General features: G+C 32.5%; 1 protein-coding gene across 1 annotated transcript; it reads right to left on the reverse strand.

Annotated features, from left to right (window-relative positions):
- Nucleotides 1-7,389: 7,389 nt before the first annotated feature.
- Nucleotides 7,390-16,979, reverse strand: Non3 (Ribosome production factor 2-like protein Non3). Its single transcript, XM_072522717.1, has 3 exons — nt 16,861-16,979; nt 16,175-16,806; nt 7,390-11,294 (listed from the first exon to the last, which is right to left on the reverse strand). Exons 1-3 carry the CDS (start codon nt 16,881-16,883, stop codon nt 10,996-10,998), a joined length of 954 nt encoding a protein of 317 aa, XP_072378818.1. The 5' UTR covers nt 16,884-16,979; the 3' UTR covers nt 7,390-10,995.
- Between the last annotated feature and the right edge of the window lie 7,615 nt (nt 16,980-24,594).

The raw sequence follows: 24,594 nt of genomic DNA on the forward strand, positions 1-24,594 counted from the left end.
TTGTTCTTGATCGATGTGAAGCAGGTTCTTTCACTTGAATAAGAGATGCCATGTATGTTACTCTCTTTGACTACGAACCCAAACCCCAATATTCATCAAAACAGTTTTTGACGTGACAACGTCTTAAATTAGGTTGTGGCTCGGAGTCACTCATGAAAAAGTGTAACGCCCGCTCACGTCTGTTACGATGAGTCACCGAACGAGAGAGAGGCCCGCCGGACCGGCGAATGCCTTGCGTCTCTCTCCCACTCAAACATGATCGGTCCGCTGCGTGCGCAGCACTAGAGAATTAGGCGCGTTGGAAATTAGTTAAGTTTAAGTTTACATGTACAATGTTTTAGTAAACAAAATATATTTCTATAGTTAAAATTTGTGCAATTCTTATTTTCATTCAATTCCTTGTTCCTATTGTGCAATTTAATAATATTCATATCAATAAATATTCTACCGAGAAAAAGACGTTGTCACGTAAAATCTTCGCCCGTAAAACCGACTTTACAGGCAACCGATTTTTTTAACTCGTTTGCATTAAAGCGATCTTTACATTTTATTAGACATGAGCTTAATATTTTGGCTTCGCGTGAACATATTGGTTTTCCTTATAACGTGAGATAACCTTTTCCTAAATGTTGCTGTAATTTCTTCTCAGCTTTGCGTTTCCTTGTGCTTTGTTTTTCTATACGTGCATACTTATACATTTCACACGGTACAATATTAACGAAAACATTGAAAGTGATAAGAAACGCAATGTAATCAATACCCAAATTACAAATTTATTGACTAATTTACATAATATCCTTTTTTCATAACTCCCTCAGTCTTTTCACTAGCCAGCAATTTCTCTGATAACTGTACCTAATCAGTTAGGTCAAACGTTTGGTTAGGTATACGCCGACCTAAACCAGATAAAAGGACTTGATTGATTAAGTTTATCTCTAAAATAGATAACATTTTCAGTATAAAAAGATCACGATTTGATAGGGAACCACCGGTATAACAGTTATCTTTTGTATTCCAGCGTTAGATAATATTTTTTTAGGTAATTTTAATAAATACAAAAATTTTCTCAAAAATTGACTTGTTTGCTTATGTCCGCCGACTACACTATGAGAACACCAACATAAACAAATTACAATGAACGATATACCGTTAGAAAGAGTAGAGAAAATATCTGGGTTGCAATATTAAGGATAACAGGGATAAAAGCTACAAAATAACAACTCGTATTGAAAATGGCAGAAGCTCTTTTAACGGTCTTCGGAAGATTCTCTGCAGCTTATCTGTAAAAGTATCAATATACGCATAAGAACTCTTAGATGTTACGTCTTTAGTGTCTTCCTCTACGGAGTAGAAAGCCGGAGTCTTACAGAAGATGCCATAACACGATTAGGGGCATTTTGAAATGTGGTACTACCGAAGTATGTTAAGGGTCTCATATATACACCACACAATTAACATAACTATTTATCAGAGGAAGGAAAGACAGAGACATTATTAACACCTTAAAGAATAGAAAATTGGCTTACTTTAGCCATATTATAAATATCGTAGCCGTAATAATAAATATCGACTTCTACAGTTGATTATTCAAGACAAAATTGAGTGCAAGACGGAAGCCCTGGACGCAGAAGTATATCCCGGATGACCAATTTTAGGAAATAGACTCGTCTAACGTCCATGATACTATAACAAACAAGATATGCTCACTTGCTCTAATTTTAATCGACTTCGCGCATGACGTCATAGCGAGACAAAGCCAGGGGACTTGCGTGTATCTTATTTCAACGATGCATCATATGGAAACGTTGCACTAAGAAGTCATAACTAGTAACTTTCTGTGAAACCGTGGTTTGAAAATTAATAAGTAATTTATAAAATGAATTAAAGAAATATATGAATTTACGATTTGATTGTGTGTATTACAAACAAAATAAATATTGCTACAAAACATAAATTAAATATAAAAGGCCGGTAAAATGTAAAGAATTTGAACCATAAAGGAAAAGCGGGTCATACTTGAGACTTTATGAATATCATTTAGACATTTATTTTACAATCTTTGTAATTTTTCTCTTGCGGATATTGTAATTATCTTATATTTTTATTTAAAATAAATTTTACATCTAAAAAAAATAATTTTACATCTTCGCTAACATATACATATTTTGCAGCTTCTATTAATATTTTTAAATAATTTTTTGTTATTTTTAATGTGTCGCCATTTTAATAATGAAAAATATGTTCCAGTTCACTACATTTAGTTATAAATTCCAGTGTTGGTTTGAGTAAACCACCCTCAGAAACATGGTTTACCCAAGTAAACGATTTATCGTTAGCGTCCGGAATATATCCAAGTATTTCTTTTTTTTTTTGTAACTTAAATACAATGAAACCGACTAAATTTTCCAATCCATAACATTCTAGGTCTTTTATATTCGAATTAATAAAATCTTGATGACTGTCAATTAAATCTTCAGGGTTAATTTCTGTATCGCCAATAGGAAGATTTGCGAGGAAAAGATCTCTTCAGTGACAATTTCATAATTAATTATACTATTAGTAGTAATATTCCATTGTTTGTCAGGCAATCTCAATAGTTTTTTTTTATACAATAGTCAGCTTATGTAAAATGTTTTGATCATATTCTCGCGGTTTCTACATTAAATTTGTCCCGCCGAAAACACTTGAAGAGCCATACTTTACGCATTTGTTTGTGTCTAGGAAACACAAAAAAACGACACTTCGAAAAAGTTTTACTTTTTTTATTATAATTGTTTAAATAACCCACCACTGCACAATACATTCTCTTCTTCTACGGCACTACAGCCCAAAATGAGCCTTGGCCTCCTTTATTTTTTGCCTCCACCCTTGTCTGTCTGTGGCTGCTCTTCTCCATACACGGACTCCTAAAAGTGCTTGTGCGTCGCTGCTTACTGTGTCTTCCCAGCGCTTTCTTGGCTTTCCAACTGGTCTCTTTCCCTGCATTCTGACGTTCAGTGCTCGTTTTGGTAGCCTATCCTCTCCCATTCGTATCACATGTCCGGCCCATTGCAATCTTTGTATTCTAATGAAGTCTGACAGGGGTGTTTCCTTATACAGTTGATAGAGCTCGTTGTTATATCGAATTCTGAAGATTCCGTTTTCCCTCACAGGTCCTAGTATTCTCCTCAGTACTTTTCTTTCGAATGTGTCGAGTTTGTTTTTGGATGTTTCTTTCAGGACCCATGCTTCGCTGCCATAACATGCTATTGGCCGAATTAAAGTTTTATAGATTCTCATCTTTGTATTTCGGTGGACACTTTTAGACCGAAATATATGGGAGAGGGCAAAATAAGCTTTGTATGCCGGCGTTATCCTTTTTCGTATTTCTCCATCCTCTGCTCCATCGGCATATATTTCTACTCCCAGGTATGTAAACTTTCCAACCGTTTCAATGTCATCTTCATGCATAATGTTTTGTGGGATTATATTTCTTCTCGTCTGTACCATTATTTTTGTTTTTTCTGTGTTAATTTCCAGACCTAGCCTTTTCGTTTGTGTTTTTAACTCTGCGTATGCTTCCTGTGCTCCTGTTGATGTTCTACTTATAATATTAATATCATCGGCGTAGGCAGCCAGTTGAACCGTTTTATTGGTCAGTAGGTTTTCTCGTCCAGTTTGCATTTGCCTAACCGCATACTCCAGTGCCAGGTTAAACAATGTTGGTGCCAGCCCATCTCCCTGCTTTAGTCCCTGCCAGATTTGCACAATACATTACGGCAACCAAATAATTAGTCTTCTTTATAAAGTAGCTACAGATAGTCGAGAGGAAGTTGAGTACGATAAATAAATTAGGTGATATTAACACACTAAACTGAATGTTTTCACCACAAAATTTATATAACAATATAGTATACAAAGTCTACTACATCAATAAATAAATAAAAATATCATTCACTACGTTTTGAAGAACACAGGATAGCAACTGATAGAGCATTTAACTTGGCATTATTAAAGTTGTCTCGGGCGTACGTCACAGGTGTGCGAGAAAGATGCAAGAACATGCGCGTTGACTTATCTTGTTAGTTATAGTATCATGCAATGCAATTGTATATAGACAAATCTATGCAATTTTCTTTTATACTTATAGAAACAGTTGCCATGACTTACAAGGATATTGAAATAATAACGACGATTGTCCTTTTTTTTTATTTTATATTTTTTATAACCGTATTAGTAGTAAATAATATGTACAAACTTATCCTATTTATAACAAAATATTTAAAGTATCTATAAATTTGCACAACAAAGCATGAATGTTGCCATATCAATTATTATAATGAACAATTTTAGATAAAATTCTTTTCAACAAATATTTACACCAAATTTTAATAAAAAACGATAGTTCATAAAATAGAAACAATTATTCTTTATTATAACGTCATAATATTTCTAGCAAATGACAGTTCATTCATTTATTAAAGAGATATTTTAGATTTACTTGGTCTGATATTTTGAGCATACACAATATTTGCATAAAATATCAAATTACTTTATAACTGGTAACGGAGAAATAGGGCTATGGCTATTAGATATTAATAAAAATTTTTACTTATAACTTAATATGTAAACATTTAAAATAATATAATTGAAGCTAAAAACAAAAATCAAAATATTACTGAAATGATAGTACAAAAATAAATGTTGTGAATGCGTCACTATGAACATATGCTAAAAACAATAACAAAGTAAAAACAACTAAAATGGATGAAATTACTAAAGAGAAATCAAGATAGAACGTCAATAAGACAACTAAACAGCACAATTTGATAAACAAATATCGAATAATACAATCATTTACTATCCTTATATTATTCCTCATCGAAATATGTATAGGCATCACCCAAGGTCAAGGAATGTATCAAATGAAAGCCCTCAATAAGGAAGAACTCAACTTGGACGTTTCGTTTGCCGAAAAATTGACGAAACTTCAATTTGAACTTTTATACTTCACTGTAAATAAGGTAAAAAGGCTGATAAGAAAATAAGGTCTTATAAGACAATAAAAGACATTTTTTAGAAAGACGGTTTTAGGAATAAATAAATATAATTAGTTTATAATTTTAGGTAAAAAGAATTTAAAACTACGAATGTGGGAAATAATGAAGCTGACATACAAAGATAGTGGTACAAGGAATCTTAATACTTCCAGTCCTAATTTATGGATCTGAGACATGTGTTTATCTAATACAGATAAAAACGGACTAAGAATATTAGGCACAATCAATTATAATGGAACTTGGCGTTATATATAATAAAAATTAGACGCCTACAGTGGGCAGGACATCTGGCAAGAGCAAACGAAAGCTATCCTGCAAGACGCACTCTATTGGCGAAACCAGACGGAACTATATGACTGGGTAGACCAAGGTTGAAATGGACGATGATGTAGATAAGGATGCGAAGAAATTTTGGCAAACCGGCACCAAGATGCAAAGAATAGGACAGGGTGGAGAAAAAGGTTTAGGAATACCAAGACTTACTAGCACCAATGATGATTGATACATATAATTTAAAAAGTCTTGGAATTAACCAGTGAATCGAGTCTGAATTAATTTAAAACCATAAGGTTTAGAACGACAAGTTATACAAGAAGCTGGAGAAGTTAAAAAGAGATACTACAGAAAGTGTTGAATGCTTTAACCAGAGTCGCTAAAAGAAAGTTGGTGTGTTGGAAACTTTTAAAGAAGCTATATCTGGGATATAGATATTTACAAAGAATAAAAATCTACAAAGAGCGTTTGCCGATGTTGTAATAACCATAAGATAAAACAGAAAACATACAATAAAATAGTTTTTAGAATAAGACTAAAACTAAAAATTACTTGGTAATGCACAGATACGAGAGAATTTAAATATGGTGATACCACAATATAACATTGACATACAAAAAATATTTCAAAACAATATTTTGACCTCTGTGGGCATATGATGGCCCAAAGGTTTAAAGACATAATAAGAAGGAATATTTAACGACGACAAACAAATTTGGTGGGATCATTTATAAAGGATGACTAAGACTAACGTAAGCCAGGGATCATAAAAGTAAGCATATAGATCAAATTGTAAACCTTGAAAAACTATTTCCTTCATCATAAAGATGATACAGTCCTTATAGTCAAGAATGAACATGATCTATAAATGGACAGTACAAGAATTTAATTGTACATCAAAGGCAATGCTGTGTTCAAAATGTAATCTTTCGTGGCCAGTGTTTTGTAACGGTACATTGTATTCAGTGGAATGACAAGGGGATACATTGAGCCCCATGCTCATTAATTTAATCATGGACGAAATCATCAAAAGCGTTAATAAAGGAAGAGAATACAGAATGGTAAACAAAGAAATAAAAATACTCTGTTACGCAGACGACGCAATATTGATAGCCCAAGATGAAGATAGTCTGCACAGACTGATCCACATATTTAACATAAGAGCAAAAGAATATAATATGACAATCTCATCTCAGAAAACTAAAACAATAGTAGTCAGCAAAGAACCAACCAGATGTAAAATAGAAATTGATGGCATCAGTATTGAACAAGTAATAAAAATAAAATACCTGGGAATTACACTGTCCAGCTATGGAGACCCGGACAAAGAAGTGAGAGATAAAGTACAAAAAGCAAATAGACTGGCAGGATGCCTGAATAACACTATATGGCGAAACAGACACATTAACACTGAGATAAGTCAAGAATTTATAAAGCCAGTTTAAGACCAATAATGACATAAGCCTCACAAACAAGACCCGACACAGTCACAACGCTAAGCCTACTGGAAACAACAGAGATGAGAGTACTGAGAAGAATTACAGGAAATACGCTGAGATCGAAAGAGAAGTAAAGACATAAGAAGAAAATGTAACGTACAGTGTATAAAGGAATGGACACAAAATAGAAAAAAAAATGGTATAACCACATAAGCAGAATGGAGGAGACCCGTGTTGTCAAAATAGCAAGAGATAAGTCAGCAATCGGCAGAAGAAGTATCGGGCGACCGAGCAAAAGATGGAGTGACAACTTTCCATAGAGGTATTAATCCGCCAAAACGTTAAAGAATAAAAAATCTCCTGAAGAAAATGGCACCACAGCAAAAATGTTAAAAGTGGGAGGGAGGACAGCTGCTAAATGACTGCCTCGGTAAAAAAGAAAATATGGAACCAGAAAAAACTTCTGAACGAATGGAAAACGCGGTGATATGCCTTTTCTACAAACGAGGTGATAAGAGCTACAGGAGAATAATTTTCTTACAATTCATATAAGATATTGTCACTATTAAAAAAAGTGGATTAAACACATATGAAAATAAGGTGATAGGGGAATACTAAGCCGGTTTTATGAAAGAGCAGAACCACAATACTTTTTGTGGATTTTAGATAGGCGTATGATTCCATAGAGGGAAAACATATACAGTCCTGAAAACACTAGGAATTCCTGCTAAATTAATAAAAATGATAAAACTAACACTAAAGGAAACACAAAATAGTCACAGTAGAGATCTCAAGAACGTTAAATGTAAGTAGATGATTGAGACAAGGGGGAAAGCAGTATACAGACGGAAGGAGTAATTAGGAGGCAGCAAATTAGCCTTTGCAGGTGACATAACGTTTATCACATGATCAAAAACTGAACTTAACAATATGTTTAAAAAGGTGGAGGAGGCAGCAAAGAAATTTGGGCTCCTGATTAATATAAACAAAACAAAAAAAATGCTTGAAAGGAGGTACGCAGGAAACAGGTAACGTCCATACTCCTTAATAAAATTCAGGAGTATGGACGGTAAAGAATATAAATTTGAAACGGTAAGTAAATTTGAGTAAATAGGGATGACCGTTATAAACAAGACAGGAAGATACGGAAATTTAAATAAGAATGGTAAGAGGAGCTTTTAGAGCCCTAAACTAGATGCTCAATTCTAAACAGATATCTAGAAAAACTAAAAATCGAATGAATAAGATGTAATACAGCCTGCTGTAATGTACGAACGTGAAACCTGTTTTTAATGTCAAAAGAACATCTTTAAATTAGACCGCTGATAGAAGATCTATGGAGGTGTTAAAACGGACGACCGAAGTAATAGAAATGTACTATCAACCAAGTTTAGTCCAAAAAATATGATTGTGAAGCGCAAGCTGTGACATAAATAGGGATGTAAAGAAAATACTGTTGGGAGGAAGGCCAAAAAAGAAATGGTTAAAAGATGTAAAAAAGACGTTCTATTATTATGATTAACGGACTGCGAAAAAAATAAGGGAGCCGAAAGAAATGGTAAAGAAAATAGAATCAATAGGCACTTTTCTTCCATATCACATATCACCAAAGGTGTCACTGACAAAATAGACAAAATCCTTAAATCAAGATGAGTAAAAACTACACCAACCCCCCCCCCCCCACAAGAAACTTTCATCTCTTGTCCGATCAATCAAAGCCAACATTCCAATTCGCAATTTCTGTTGGCAATTCCGATCCACTTTCAGCTCTAGGTCAATATCATCTTCATACTGACAATATTGATTTTGATAACTCCTGAACCATAGCCCCATCCACTTCTATAAACCAAGAAATATCCGAGAAGCCACAGAGATTGGAAAAAGACCAAATTGTCTGAATAAAATAGATGATTTCCTTCACGTCAACCACCACCCAAACTACGTCACCATAGACGGTATAAATGAACTTTTCGCTGTACCCAGTAGCAGCAGTGCAGTGATTAGTGACCACTATAGTAGTGTTTGGGGGTTCAGGAGAACGAGACCCCCGAAGCCCTGAAGAAGACACCAGAGAGGATGTCGAAAGCTCAGCGCATTGAGAGGAACCTCTTATCACCGCTATCATTCACTGATGATCTTTTTTGAGTAACTGCGCTATTTGTAGCCATAGTGTGATCTTAGGGATCTATTGTCCGAATCGTTATTCGAATTTTCGGTACGCATGGGAAAGTACAAACTTTATTTACAATTAAAATTAAAGGTTTTTTTTTAACTTAAATAGCCTATCTGAACATCCGAAACGACAACTTTTCTTATAGTTCGTCAAACAACAAATATTTATAATAAATGTTGTTCCAACAGACACTGAACAACAACTTTGAGAAATGTGGTAAATTCCTTGAGCATATAACGGATCACCTTTGTTGGTTTAAATATGGACTTTTCCTGTTTTGCCAAGATTTTGTCTATTCGATTTGTAACAATTTTTAATATATGGTAAGAAAAGCTTTAAATTGAACTGGCAGAATCTTATTAATACATGACGTCAAGTTCATCTTCAAACCAACGAACACGATACAAGAAAGGCCGAAGATCCACGTTGTCTACAACATATAAAACTTTCTCCACACATACCGAAAAATAAATTGCCCATTAGGACTAAACGACAGATCCTGGGAGTACACGAAGGCTATAAATAGCGCTACAATCAGTAAGCGATAGAAAAGGACATGAGTTTATGTCTACGTCAGCTCCCGCATCGCAACTTTTGCAGCAATTGCAAACAAAAGGTCAGGAAGAAACAATTCCACACCACGGCCTAAGAACTCCAAATACAATGTAAAATGGTAAAACACGAAAATAACTTTTAGTAGTTAGGAATATCATCATAACCTCCATTTCCAGTTATTCCTTTATTTAAACAAAGCTCAGCTCTATCTAAACAACGTTTAAAAATGATACGAACAAGCTGAATTTTGCCGAGCATATGTATTTTGGGACCCCAAAAAAGATGCAAAAAAGTTTACTACTTTTACCCCCGTGCTTCCCCCTAAAACCCCCCTTGAAGGAGGGTAATGTTAAAGTACACTCAATTTTGAGTACAATGACAGCAAGTTCCTGTCTTAAGTAACAACTGTCAACAACTGTGTCATAGGATAATAATATAAGTCAAGTGTAATAAGAAAGGTATGGCGCCTTTTTATGTCTGTAACATTACGCCTAATATAAAATAAAATTAATTCTTAACACATTTTCCAAACATTATTTAAAGAACCTAACAGGTAAAACGCAAAAAAATCGATTTACCAAGAACCTGTACACCGCAGAAAAAAATATTTCAAATAAAAAATCTAGCTGAGATAATTTTAAACAAACATGTTTAAAAGCATTTTTTGTGTAGAATGAACCGTTCTCTTAGAAACAACGCTCGAAGCGACCGTCGATTTTGCGTCAGTTACGCGCGCGAAATCAATGCTCATTAAGATTTTTGTTTAAAATTATCTCGGCAAAATTCAGCTTGTTCGTATGATTTTTAGAGTTTCAGTGTCATTTTGGTCTGACGACTGGAGTACCTACTTCCAAATTATTCAAATAATTTCGGACAAGTGACGATAGCACGAGAGTTTTCATATCCAGTAAGATATAACAAACAAAAACCAGTATTGGTAAAACAGTAGCTTGAAATAAATCTTCAATAGTATGGACGTAGAAGAAGAGGGTGAAATTAGCCCAATATAAAAATAATAGAAGAAATTTTATACTTAGAATATGTAAAATTATTAAAACTCTATGATATTGTAGCCCTGACGTGACGCCTTATAGATATAAAAATTGTCTTTTTAAAACCAATAATAATATAAATAAAATTACTACATACAATCAGCGAATAAGTCAAGCATACTGTAGTGGTGAGACGCACTGAGTATACACGTTGATACAGTGGAGAGGGACATGACAACATAAGCAAGATCACGCCGTTTGCCGTCACAGCAGACGAGTCAGTCTTAAACCCAATACGCACTAATATATGTTTCATATAAAAAATATTATACTAGTTAAATTCATAAAATAATTCAATTAATCAATCTAAAAATCGCTATTGATAACAATATCATTTGCTAGTACTACACATGCTGAAATTTTGACAATAGTTTGTTATAGTAATTAAGAAAAAAATAGAGAGGCATGAATTAAAAATGGCAACACCACAACTTCAACAAAGATGATACACCTTTGAGACACTACTATCGATCACCATGTCCATTTTCACTTGTTCCGTTTTGTTCTTGCATTGCCTTAATCATCTTCACTTTCTCTGCCTTCCTTTCAGCTGCAGTCTTTTTCAAACCTTTCATTTTCCTAGTTTGTATTTTTCTAATTTCCTGCTTGCCAAGATGTATTCTACCATGTTTATTACCCAATTCATCTGTACTGATATTTTTCTTTTTACTAACTTTTAGTTCTTTAGGTTTGCGACATGCATCTTTCATTAGATCTTCATCAGGAAGTTTTGATCGTCTAAGAGTGAAATCTACTCGGGGACCTGAAACCAGATGTAATATTAATAATTTAATATATAAATAATAAAAGAACACTATAAATTTACATTTTTATTTAAAAAGTAATAATTAACATTTTAACAATTATCTCTCTTCTTAAATTTTCTTTTCAAATGAGAAATTGGTAATCATTACAACAATGTTCACTTTAGTTGCAGATTATTAAATCAATTTAAAGTAAAAGTTCAATATTTTTATTTAAATTTCCCAACAGGGATAGATATTATTAACTTATATTTAGCCAGCAAGTCAAATTAATCAAGAATTTTTTGAACTATTATGCAAATATGGGGAACCTGTAACAGGTCCAACAGGTAATTCCCTGAATGATTGCCGGAATAAGCAATCCCCCACTGACTTAATGGATTCAGCAGGATGAGTTAGTAAGTGGAAGAGCAGTCTTTGGTCCAGGGATTGGAAACTGGCCCTAAAGGCGGACGAACTGAAAAATAGGTTAATGGCATAAGGATGCAGAAGGCAACAGGGAACTACTGCATTACAGACTCATAGAGTACCTCTAGTAAAGTCATGAATGGCAAATGCAAAGAGTAAACAAACTTACTGATTATGGGCCACAGAATCCAAGATCCGGCAGGTAAAGAATAGCTGTAGACCACAGGTCCTCCCAGGTCGTAAACCAGAGAAATCCCTATGCATTTAAGACATTAAAAATAGCAACCTGTGGTAAATTAGCGAATGTACTGCTTGAAATGGAAAACCTCCAAATTGATTTTCTAGGTAGAAGTGACATACAGTGGCCAGGTTCAAACAAATTACAAATAACAGAACCATGTATTATTCAGGTAACAATGAGGTCAATTATCATAATGGTGTTGCTATTTTAGTTGCAAAAAAGATCAACTAGTCTGTAATAAGTCTTACCCCATATTCTGATAGGATCTTATCATTACAACTTCAGTCTAAAAAAGGTGTAGTCAATTTTATTCAAGTTACAACAATAAGTGCCCTTTTATTGTTAATATTAAACCAGAAATTAGACATACTGAACAATTATAACAATTCATTTTGAATATAAATATTTACTAAAAAACCACAAATTGCTGAATTTACAGATAAAACACTGATTAACAATTTAATACTAAAATATATACAAAAACCTTTATTTATTTTAAAGGTAGAACCATTTACAATAAAATACAAAAATAAGTAAAAAGTAAAGGTCATGTACAATAAACATCAAAACATCAACTAAGAAATAAACAGTAAAAATTTGTACATTAAAACAGTATATTAAATCACAAAAGGTAAAAAAATATCACATTTTAGATCAATCAGTCCTATGAAAAGGAATATAAAAGAGTACAGTGTGCTGAGTTCTATGTATTCTGTTAAGTACACATTAGCTAATAACGGGGGACAATTAATAACATTGTTTATAATTTTAAACAAAAATAACATATCAGCTCTCAACCTGTGGTTCTTTAGTGTAGCAATGTTAAATCGAGACATTATTACAGAATAATCTACCAAATAATTTTCAGTATTTCTTAAATTAATATGTGCTTTAAAAGCTAAAGATTTCAGAAACTTCTGCTGAACACTTTCCAATCCATCAATGTAGACTTGATGAAATGGGTACAAACAACAGAGCAGTATTCAAGACCTGAGCTTACCAGAGAGCAATACAATAATTGGAATACAATAGATGAGAGATCATGACTGTTACGATAAATAAAACCAAGATTACCGAAATCCTGTTTCCTTAATTTTAAGAAAATGGCTTCTAAATGTCAATGCACAATCCAATAATACACCCAAATCTCTAATCTCAGTAACTGAATCTAAGGGTACTTAAGAATTATTATTAAGAATATATCTATTAGCTATTAGATTATTTATATGACCAAATTAAGTACAAGAACATTTGGTTGGATTTAAGATTAAACCATTTTGTTTTCGACCATAAACATATATTATTTACATCATCTTGCAAGAGATCTCTATCCGATTTATCATGTATACAAAGAAATAACTTCAGCAAACAGCAAAAAGTGTAAGTTTTTGATAGCCTTACCAATATTGTTAATCAACAGAAGGGACCACAATGAGACCCTTGTGGTACACCAGAACAACATTGGAATTATTTTGAAATATAATTGTTAATAGGAACTTGCTGTGTACATTCCATCAGAAAACTTTTAATCCAATTAATAATGGGGTCACCAAAGCCAGATGCATGAAGTTTGTGGATCAAAAGGTTATGATTAACCTGGTCAACGACCTTTGAGAAATCAGTGTAAATGCTGTCGATCTGAATTTTATTCTCAAACGCACCCAACAAGTATTGTTGATAATCGACAAGATTTGTTACTGTTGACTTCCCATTAGAAAATCCATGTTGTTCATAAATAATTATGTTTTTGCAAGCCCAGGTGAGATTTATCTATACCAAGTTATCAAGAAGTTTCGGGATTGCTGATTGAATAGTTATACCTCTATAATTTTTAACACACTCATGATTGCCAGATTTATAGATAGGTGTAAGAAAACAATTTTTCCAATATTGTGGAAATACAGATGTGAATGATAAATTGAAAATTTGTTGTAAAGGTTTACAAAGGGAAAACATACAGTTCTTAATGCAGCTCAGTTAAGTGCTGCAGGTATACCATCAGGCAGTGAAGAATATGCTGAAATATATACAAAAACCTTTACAGTAGGCTTAGGAATTTTAGAAAATATATGTGACAATCTAGATTTTAAAGTTAATCTGTTTCATAGAATTTTACAGTATCTTTATGCCATTAAATTTAGCTTGGACTAATTATAACCTATAGGGTTGCAAGTTTAACCCATATAACCTACAGGGGTTAAACTATTAAAAATGAGTGAGACAATAAACCTATAATATAAGATAGACTGGTTGTTGCAATACCAGCCTGTTTCCCAAGTACGATAGAGAAAACTGATGCAAAGCAGTCCCTGCATCTCTTTCTTATTTGCCATATTTATCGACTATGTGACCTAAATGACCAATAGGAAGGTCAAATGGTCAATAAAGCTGCTCCATTAGACAGAGATGCAGGGACTGTTTTGTGTCAGTTTTCTCTATCGTACTGCACTACAATGCGACTATATTGCAGCAGTTGGTCTATCTTGTATTATATGTCTATGTGTGAGACTAATTTGGCATTAATTTAGCCTAACTGAGAAAACACATGATAGTCTCCCTTTAACTCAATGCACTGGAGTTTTTTAATGCATATAAAAAGTAATTTTGCTAAGGTTTTCCAGTATCCAGTGTGAAATTTCAGCTAGAACTGAATGTTAACTGTAGAATCATGCACCCTAAATTATTTTCTTAACTCTGGGAACAGGAAGTACTGGTGTAATACCTTGTTAGTAGATTGTCATCTCAATAGAAGAGAATTTGTTATGATATAAACTAGGGTGTTTTGTGTTATTATATATAACTTCTATTGTATATTACACAACTTCTATTACTGTAATTGTTACTCAGTTACTGTGTATTAATTTATTATTTATTGCAATTTCAACTAATTCAATTGCTTACAAAAAACAAAAATTTTCAAGAAAAGGAATTTTTCTTCTATGAGCATCTTGTCATCTTATGAAATGTTTTGACATACTTGTTTTTTTTTAATTATTAGATCTTGGTCTCTTTATTTTTAAAGCCTGCTTCCTAGTTATTCAGATCACCTCTCTACATCTTTAATGTTGGAGAATCATCTTAGTTTACTGCTAGTGTGTTATGAAATTACTAAATGCAAGAATGCAGGGAAAAAGACCTGTTGGAAGACCTAAAAAGAGATGGGAAGACGAAGTCGATGAGGATGCCAGGAACTGCCTGGGAACATGTTCATGGAAAAGAACAGCGGTAAATTGAAATGATTGGAGAAGCCTGTTGAAGAAGGCCAAGGCCCGATTTGGGCTATAATGCCATTAGATGGATTGATGGTGTTATGAAATACTACTAGTATAAATTTACCGCTTTCCATTATTTTTATGCAAGCAATTGTAGAGAACATAATTTCAACATATATTTATGATTTCTTCATTCCCCATTCATTTCCCTAATTTACCTTTAAGATTTAAGGCTATTCCCTTTATAGTTTCTGGTTTGTTTATTCGGTCACATTGTTGTTATATGTTTGGTGTTTATTTTATTATAATGTAATAGCAATTGAAAGAACAGAAAGTGTTTTTAATTGTAGGAGGAAGTTGTATTCAATTGATTTCCATTTAGTTTATACCTTTTTTCAGTTACGGAGTTACAGCTATTGTGTTTGTTGTTGCTTGATCTTTTAGAATTGACACAAATGGGAAAATTAAAATAGACATTCATAATGGCTAAGGTTTTCAAATAAAATGGCTTTAAATTAAAACTTTACTGCTCATTAGAGATTAAGTTTCACATTTGCGAATGAACGGATCATTGAACCTTCAACTGCTTCTTAAGTCATCATTAGTTTTCACAATGTTTCATGTCTATTGGCCCACTGTGTTACAACTACCACTGACACTGATTCACATTTTTTTTCTATACTTCAAAGCAAAAAATATAACACTGGTTTTTTGCATCATACTCATTCAATAAATTTTCTTGATTTTACATCATTTTATCACAAAAAAATTCCTTGATTTATTTGTTTCCATCAAAAAGTAGTGTACCTAATAGAGAAAAAATTATCTCCATTACTTTAATTCTTGACTAACTGTTCTCAATCTAGAACAAATTAACTAAGAACCAATAATTTATATCATAAACAACAGTCATATAAAAAATGACACTGAAAATGTATTTTCTTCCATGAATCTAATGACCTCATATTTTCTGAAAATTAATTTTTACTGTTTATAAAATATTTCAACTAAAACTTACCAATTTCTTCCAGTTCCACCCGCGGTTTTTTCACTCCAGACTTTTTCAATAAAATCTTGTAAGATCTGAGCAATATTTTTCCATCTGGTGTAGCATTAAAATTTATACTGTGTTCTATACCTTGCAACCTAACATTCTCTACACACTCCCTGTGAAAAAAGTCTATAAACAAATTTTTGAGCTGTTTGAGTTCATCCATTTGATCCCAAAGAGGTCCATTAAAAATCAGACAGGGTTTGGTGCCAAGAGTAATTTTAGATTCTGCGAATTCTTTTAAGCCTTCATAAGATTCTACATATAATTCTATCATATCTAGTAAATTGTAATTAAACATTCTACCTACAACTAGATTATCTGGCCGTTTTTTGCTGTGTGAACCCAACATAAATAGAGGCGTTTCATGCTTTCTACATATGTCTTCAACAGGCTTGGCATTTTCAAACACTGTGATATCATTTTTTCTATTCAGTTTAACTGCGTCGGGCTTTTTGAAATCAAAGAGATCTTTCAACAAACACCTCACTTTTTCCGAGCTTTTTCTTCCGTGAAAAAATAGTGCTCTCTTAGGTCCTTCAATAACTTGCGGCTCTTTCTTTAATAACACTTTCTTCCCTTTTCGTGTTGTGGGTTTGCTAAAAAAAAGTAAACATAAGCAATTAAATATTTTAACTATGAACTATACATACGCCACACGCTGCCAAACAGACATTTTTAACTCTATTTTATAAACAAAATTACTATTTTCTTTATATCTTTTCACAACACGTGTTGACAAGTACCATCTAAAATAACCTAGACGCCAATTCGAAACATGAAAGAAGAGGAGGAAGGTTTGTGAATGTCAGTAATGCCAATGCTGTAGCCTTAAACAAACCATATCATCGGAGGTCGATTCGAAATCATTAAAGATACTTATTTCAGTTGTAAATATGAATTAATATTATATCATGAGCTTAATGTATTGTTAAGATATAATAAATACATAATATATCCAACTTTATGCTATTTTAAATAAATTTAAACAAATGTTGATAGTAAAAATAATAGCAAAAAGCAAGAACATACTTATTATTTTACAATATAATCAAATATTTGGGTTTTTTTACTATTAATGTATTTTTTATGTTTGTAAAAATCATCTCTTATATTTCAATTTTTACTATGCTTTTTTATTTCTATTATATAATATATCTTTTGAAATAATAAAGTATTTTTAGGCTAATTGCGGTTAATAAAACATGGAAAATTAATTGTATTCGATTTTTTAAATGCACGTCCCTACGACTCTACACTATAGTAATTATGCGCATTTACTGTGAAAAAAGCAAAAAGACACAGTACCACAGTAGCGATTACTAAAGAACTTGTACTGCGAATCATATCTCTGCATATCTCATATCGTATCGTATAATCGCGTCTACGTTTGAAGTTGCAGGTATTCCCATATGCAGATGCAGAAAGTTCCACATCCTTGACAGATTTTTACATCCAATAGATGGGTTCTTTTATTTAGAACTAATATACGGATACAACGTAAAAGAAACACCTGTCTGGCAGGTCCTGTCAAGTTGATTTCGGTACCAACGTATTAACACAGCATAAATATAATGTGCTGTGGGGCTGTGGGTATACCAAGAAACTTTTTAGTTTTTATATACCTGCATCGGTATGCAAGTAGACTCGGGCAAGTACACACAACCAGAAGATAGGTAGATAACCTTCAAACGACGGTTTATTCACAACTCGTAAAATTATTGGTTGAACAATCATCGTTGCACCAATCACTGTTCAGGTATCTAGTGAATCAGGTCTATTTTTAGAATTTTTAGGTAGTGGTGGAGATTATACATGGTAGTTTAAAAAACTAAATATTTGCCTTAAATTCAGGCAACACAACAACAATCAGTTTTTAGCCGAAGTTTACAGAGTGGGCTTGAAAATGTATTCTTGTGTGTGATACAAGGTGGACTAAAAATCCACAATTTCAAAATGTAGAGTAAATAAATTATTATAAATAAAAATTTAAACACAATGTTAATGTGAATAAAAACTGTGACAAATATTAACATTAACTATTTAAAACAAGTTTACAAATAATGTCTTATTTTATTACTTCTTTTCAAGATTTTCTGATTTTACATTTCATTTTATATTATGTATTATAATAAAGTTTCTCATCCTTTTTTTATGGAATATGACTTGTGTATTTGTTATATTCGGTTTTAGAGGAGATTTCAAATTATGTGTTGCAAAATGATATAAAAATATTCGGACATTGACAAATTAGAAAGATTGTTGCCTTTTATGAAATCTATAAGCAGAACTTTTGCACAATTAAAAATTAAAGGGTTAATTGCAAATTTTTATAAATAAAAATAAGCCTCATAAAGTTTATCGCAATCTTACAAGCATTACAGGGGCTCCTAAGTTTGGTGCTATTGAAAGGATTTTATTAACTTGGCTCACTCAAAACCACGATAATCAGGGCTCAGTAAACATGTGTATTTTCACTCATAGCACTGGATGAGATAATCAGAAAATATTGTTTAATTATGTTAATAATGTATGTTAATGAAATTGCTGAAAGGCGGAATAAAACATGAAATATTATGGCTAAGAATTGTCTTCGCATAATAGATAATAAGGTTAATTTTATAGCCAAAAATATTATACTTCAGGTGACCAGTACATCTAACTACCCTGTGGATTACGGGGAGAACAAAAGCTAAAAAACAATTCAATAATCTTATAATAAAATAGTGAAAGTAAACATTAGCACTTACAACACAACGGCAATGAACAAAGACACACATATTAATGAATAGAAGAGAAAATTGACTGAGAATTGTACAATTGTATGGACAAAGTTTACAAAAAGTCAGAAAATAACAATAACACTTAAAATTTAAAGAAATTACATAAATCACAAAAATTACACATTAAATATCACAAAATAAAAAATAATAAAATACACAATCCATTGTAATATTTAAATAAATTGCATAATAAAACCTTACGAACTAATGGGTACACGTAAACTCATCACCAATTACCATAAATACCCTCGTACATAGTACAAACTCATCACCGCCATAAAAGTAGGGTTTTCAAAATAGACCCTAAGAGATTGGTAAACCGATCACTGGCCTACCTGAAGCCTGGATCAGGTATAGACCATAAAATACCAGCAAACGGCTAGTTTTTGGTAATTTCACAGAATAATAAAAATCCAGATGTCTTAAATGCAACTGCAATTTATTGGTTTTTATTTGGGAATTCCACTAAATTCTATTGATAGCTACCTAAAATCATGCGAAAAGAAAAATTTCTCTTCATTTGCCCTTGTTTCTTCAACATGTATAGTGAACTGCTAATTTATTACTTCCTGAGCCAACGCGGACAAAAAATGATGGTTATCAATAATTTCAAATTTCAATTGATTGCGAAAGACTCTAAAAAAATCGAATTGCCTTTTGTGGACTTGTGCAACGAAAGGGTGTAAGGCTAAATGTCATACAACTGGTAAGTAGAAATGTTATACCGTTTTTGTTTAGTTGTTTCGCACTGGTTTTCGCGAATAATCCTGTTCAAACAGAAAAAAATCAGTGTAATTAAGTTCTTTAAGTTAACTGTATAAGATGTTTCTTGTAGGCAAAGCATAATATTACTTTGTTGCTGTAGATTACCTTTTCTGATATTATATTTTCAGATTTCTAATTAAATTGTTAAAGTCACATTGTTATATATATATATATATATATATATATATATATATATATATATATATATATATACATATAACAATGTGACTTTAACAATTTAATTAGAAACCTCAAAATATAATATCAGAAAAGGTAATCTATAGCAACAAAGTAATATTATGCCTTGCCTACAAAAAACATCTTATACAGTTAACTTAAAGAACTTAATTACACTGATTTTTTTCTGTTTGGTCAGGATTATTCGCGAAAACCAGTGCGAAACAACTGAACAAAAACGGTATAACATTTCTACTCATCAGTTGTATGACATTTAGCCTTAGTCGGCACCATAATATGTGAAACCTTTTTATTTTTAGTTCTATGAATTTTAGTTCTAAGAATTTTGTTATATAAAATAATTATGTTACATAAAAAGTTTTGAATGATCTAAAACCTAGAATACAATGATCAGATATAAATTTTTTTTTAGTTCTATACGCGGTTTGTCAAAAAAAAAATGAATTGTGGATATTCTTAAGTCTTAGTAAAATTCATGTTGTTTAACGAACCGCGTAAATGACTGAAGAATACTAATATCTGATTCTGATGACTGAAATTTTAGATCATTCAGAACTAGAGAATAAATTTTTTTTCATAAAACTAAAAATAAAAAAATTTTCCATATGGTACCAACTTAATTGGACTCCTTATATACATATACTGAAAAAGCGATAAACGCTTGTAGTCAACGCTGATCAGTTAGACTACAAACACAACTATATATTTGGGTGTGCAGCCGAAGATAGGACAAAGAAGTACTCTTTTTAAACTACCAAGCTTTCGCAAATCTCTATTTGCATCATCAGGGTGCTACAATAAACAAAATTAGTACAAATTACAGAATAAAAATTATTTTGTATCTTACACTAATTGAGGTTAGTTGTCATGATGTTTATGAAATGAAATGAACAACTCATCTGACTCCTACAAATAATGGCGAAAACTAACCAAAACATGTAAAAATATTGCTTTTAAAAGCACTCTAATTGTGGGATCTTTGTACAAGTCATTGAAAGATAAAGTACAGGAAGCTGTACTTAAGCATTTTGATACATTCTGTCATAATAAATGCATTGCTGATTAGTTCAAATTTAAAAATTTCCGCCAATGATGCCATAAAATGTAAACCTTTGCACGTGTAAAAAATTAGGTTTCCTTCGACTTCAATGCACTAATAGCACACTCAAGTTTTTAGCTTTTCCTATTTTTCAGATATTTTATATTTACTAACTGTCCAAAATCGTGTATTATTTTCAAAATAGTCAAATAACGCCAAAACGGCAAGACTTAGACCGAATGTATGCTTAACAAATTATCTCGAGAATTCAATGAGAAATATAAAAATGCAATGAAAATCAAATTACGAAATTGGGACTACTTCCGATATAAACAAAAATAGCACATATTGACAAATATTTTCATTTTAAAGTTCACTATCGAAATCCTATGCAACTAAATTTCTAGATCTCAAAACCATTTAGATTGGCAGATACGTCTAATAGGCCACACCGTGAGACATATTAATATCTCAGTTAAATTTTAAAGCAACTTACTTAAAACAATTTTTGAATTTATTAAATTATCACATAAACGAGAAGTATAACAGGTAAGAGGCAATCTTTCGCATTAGAAACCAGGCAAAAATCCCGGTGATGAGTTTACCTATCTGCGGCGATGAGTTTACCAATTTCCAAAGGATGCCGGTGATCAGTTTACTATATCTCCGAGGGTCTAATAATTTTATGAGGGGCTATATAGTGATGAGTTCGTACACGTCCGAACTAATAAGTTGAAGTTACTGAATATGATACCCAAATATAGATAACAATACTTTAGTTACTTGTACATAAGGTACATTTGTCATTTTACGGAACTTGGGAAAATATGTTGCAGATTTAAGTTGTAAAGGGAGATGGTGACATAGTTTTTTTGCCGAATATATATTTCTAAACTCAGTGAACGGGATCAATAAATAAACATCAAAGGTTGAATTTCTCGTGGAGTAGTCATGATTAGGTCTTGCTGGACAAACATGTAGGTGTTTACGAATTAAACAAACAGTTTCTAAAATATTTAAAGAGGGAAGCGTTAAAATGCTTTGATTTTTGAAGTAGCTTCTGCAATGTGTTGTTCTTCTGAGGCCACTCAGGCGGGGTATTGCTCTTTGTTATAATTTAAAAATAACATCAAATTGGAAGATCAAAGGAAGGGCATATCGAAGATGAGGCTCGAACAAAGAAAAATATGTTATTTTGTAAGATCCTAAATTGATTTCCTTCAAAACAGATTTTATTGCATAGCAGGCTGAGGCTAGTTTCATACTTAATAAATCGATATGAAGGGGTCATTTAAGGTTGTCTATAAAATACCAAGAAATTTTACAGAATCAACAATAGAAGGGTTAAGGAGCTCCTTTATAGGATAATGCTACTGTCTTATCCACATTAAAAGAGTAAATTAGAGTCGGTCCAGGTTTTTATTTTAAGCAGATCAGAAGTTATAGTTGCATGAAGAGTTGCAATATTAGAGTTTCTCCACCTGATACTGGTATCATCAGCAAAAAGAAACAAATTTCCATCAATGTTTAATTTAGTGATGTCATTTATAAAGATAAGGAAAAATAAAGGACCCAATACTGAACCTTGTGTTCCTCCACATACAATGCTTTTATGGCTAGAATCAGTATCAGTTGCTCTAACTAGTTGTTTCCTATTTCCCAAGTAAGATTGGAACCAATTCAAAGAAATACTTCGAATTCCGTAGAAATTTAGTTTTTTATCAAATTGCCGTGATGTACACAAACAAAATCTTTGGCATAGTAATAAAAAACAGTGGCGGTGTAAAAATTATTGTTTAGTGCTTGGTAAACCTCATGTAGTACAAAAAATATAGCATCATCACTGGTACATTTATTAAATATAAAGACGAAGTGATTTTGTGATAAAAATGTTGTTTTCAATGAGAAAGGACATAAGTGGGGCTTTTATAAGTCTCTCAATAATTTTGGATAGTACCGGTAATAATGCGATAGGTCTATAGTTGCAGGCATTCAATTTTTCACCACCCTTATGAAGAGGCTGTCGAATGGCTGTCGTTAACCACTTTAGTGAGACCAGGACTTCCAACACATTTTTTGGGAGATTTAAGAAAATTTTTATGGATAGTCCATCAGTACTACAGGAAGACTTGCTATTGATACTATTTATTGTTTCGATCAGTTCAGATTTAACAACTAGTCTTATAAAGAATGAATTCGATACCTTTTTTAAATTGGGGAGATAGGAAATGGGAACTTGTTGTAGCAAAATAATTGATGTTATATTTTTACTCACATTAACGAAGTATTCATTTAGATTTTCACAATGTAATTAAATACCTTTGAAGACGTAAATGATATATTCTAGGATTCGCATAAACAAGAACAGGTGAAACGTGAGATCCAGTAAACTTTTATAAAACGAAATATTTTTAAGAATTTATGCGCCTATAAGTTGTTCCAGCAGTTTATAGCGGCAGCTGAACTGGCTTTTGGACGATAGTTCTGAGTTTTATTCTGAGGTTTACTGAATTTTAATACAGTAACTATTTTGGTTCCCTTCAAAGCTTTTGGTAGGTTTCCAGATGTTAAGATGCATGAATAGAAAGCAGCCAACTATTTTCTTGTCCTTTGGCCGTATTGCAGTAAATTGTATTTTGTATTCTGTTAAAACCAGGCGCCTTTCCTATTTTCATGTCTTTATCTTCCCAGCTATTTTAAAAGAGTTCTCGAAAATAGTGGTAAATAGCTTTGGTTACATGGGATCCCCTTGTTTTGATATCATTATTTACCGTGATGCTATACAATTTTACTATGTTTGTGCATGTTGTCGATAATATTGCTGTACAAGGAATAAATTCTGTATTCTTTAAAAGGTATTAACATATTACACATTTTCACCGTATCAAAAGACTTATTAAAATTTTAAATAATTAGCACCAGTAGACTGTTACAATCGACTATTTTCTCTGTTAATACGTTTGCATTGCAGACAAACTTTTGTCCCACACGATGAACGGAAAGTGCTTGCTCTCTTGATTGATAGAAATACAGTTTGACTTCTAATATTGATGTTAATATTCGAGTATAGATTTTATGGATGTGCTTAAGTAGGCTGATTGATCTATAGTTCTGAAGGTTGGTGACTTTGTCACCAAGTCCTTCAATTCATTCAAGTTTTAAGGCTTCCATTGCTATCAATCGCCTAATAATTTTTGTGTGTAACTCGTTCTATACAAATTCTATCTAATCAGCCAAGAACATCCATCTGTGAACGTAGACCTTTGCCTCTTTCCAAGCGTTCATAGCGACGTGGCTTTTTGATTCTTCGATCCTTTCCATCATTGCGCCAAGCATTAGACAAGCATTCACCCATAGACAGGGAACGTGAGTTGGGTTTAAACCGTCATGAGACAGGTTAGTTTTTCCCTACTGATGACTCGTCGTTGTAATAGTAATCCTACTCAGTATAAGAGGAATTGCAGATTCGAACATATGATTGACGCACTTACTCGAGCGGGTAATGGTGCGAAGTTACCATCCGTGGTATTATGCCTGAACGTCTCTAAGGTCGTATTTTTTCTAGTCAAAGATGGCATTGATATCTCTTGGAGTTCCGAGAG

The sequence above is a fragment of the Diabrotica undecimpunctata genome, chromosome 2 (assembly GCF_040954645.1).
Source record: "Diabrotica undecimpunctata isolate CICGRU chromosome 2, icDiaUnde3, whole genome shotgun sequence".
NCBI classification, from domain to species: domain Eukaryota; kingdom Metazoa; phylum Arthropoda; class Insecta; order Coleoptera; family Chrysomelidae; genus Diabrotica; species Diabrotica undecimpunctata.

Bases quoted from the DNA above. Each gene is read 5' to 3' on its own strand.
- Non3 (XM_072522717.1), bottom strand. From the start codon at position 16,883: ATGTCTGTTTGGCAGCGTGTGGC. The intron at 16,807-16,860 runs GTATGTATAGTT...ACTTTTTTTTAG, and splicing joins TCTGTTTGGCAGCGTGTGGC to CAAACCCACAACACGAAAAG. The intron at 11,295-16,174 runs GTAAGTTTTAGT...ATCTGGTTTCAG, and splicing joins GGTGGAACTGGAAGAAATTG to GTCCCCGAGTAGATTTCACT.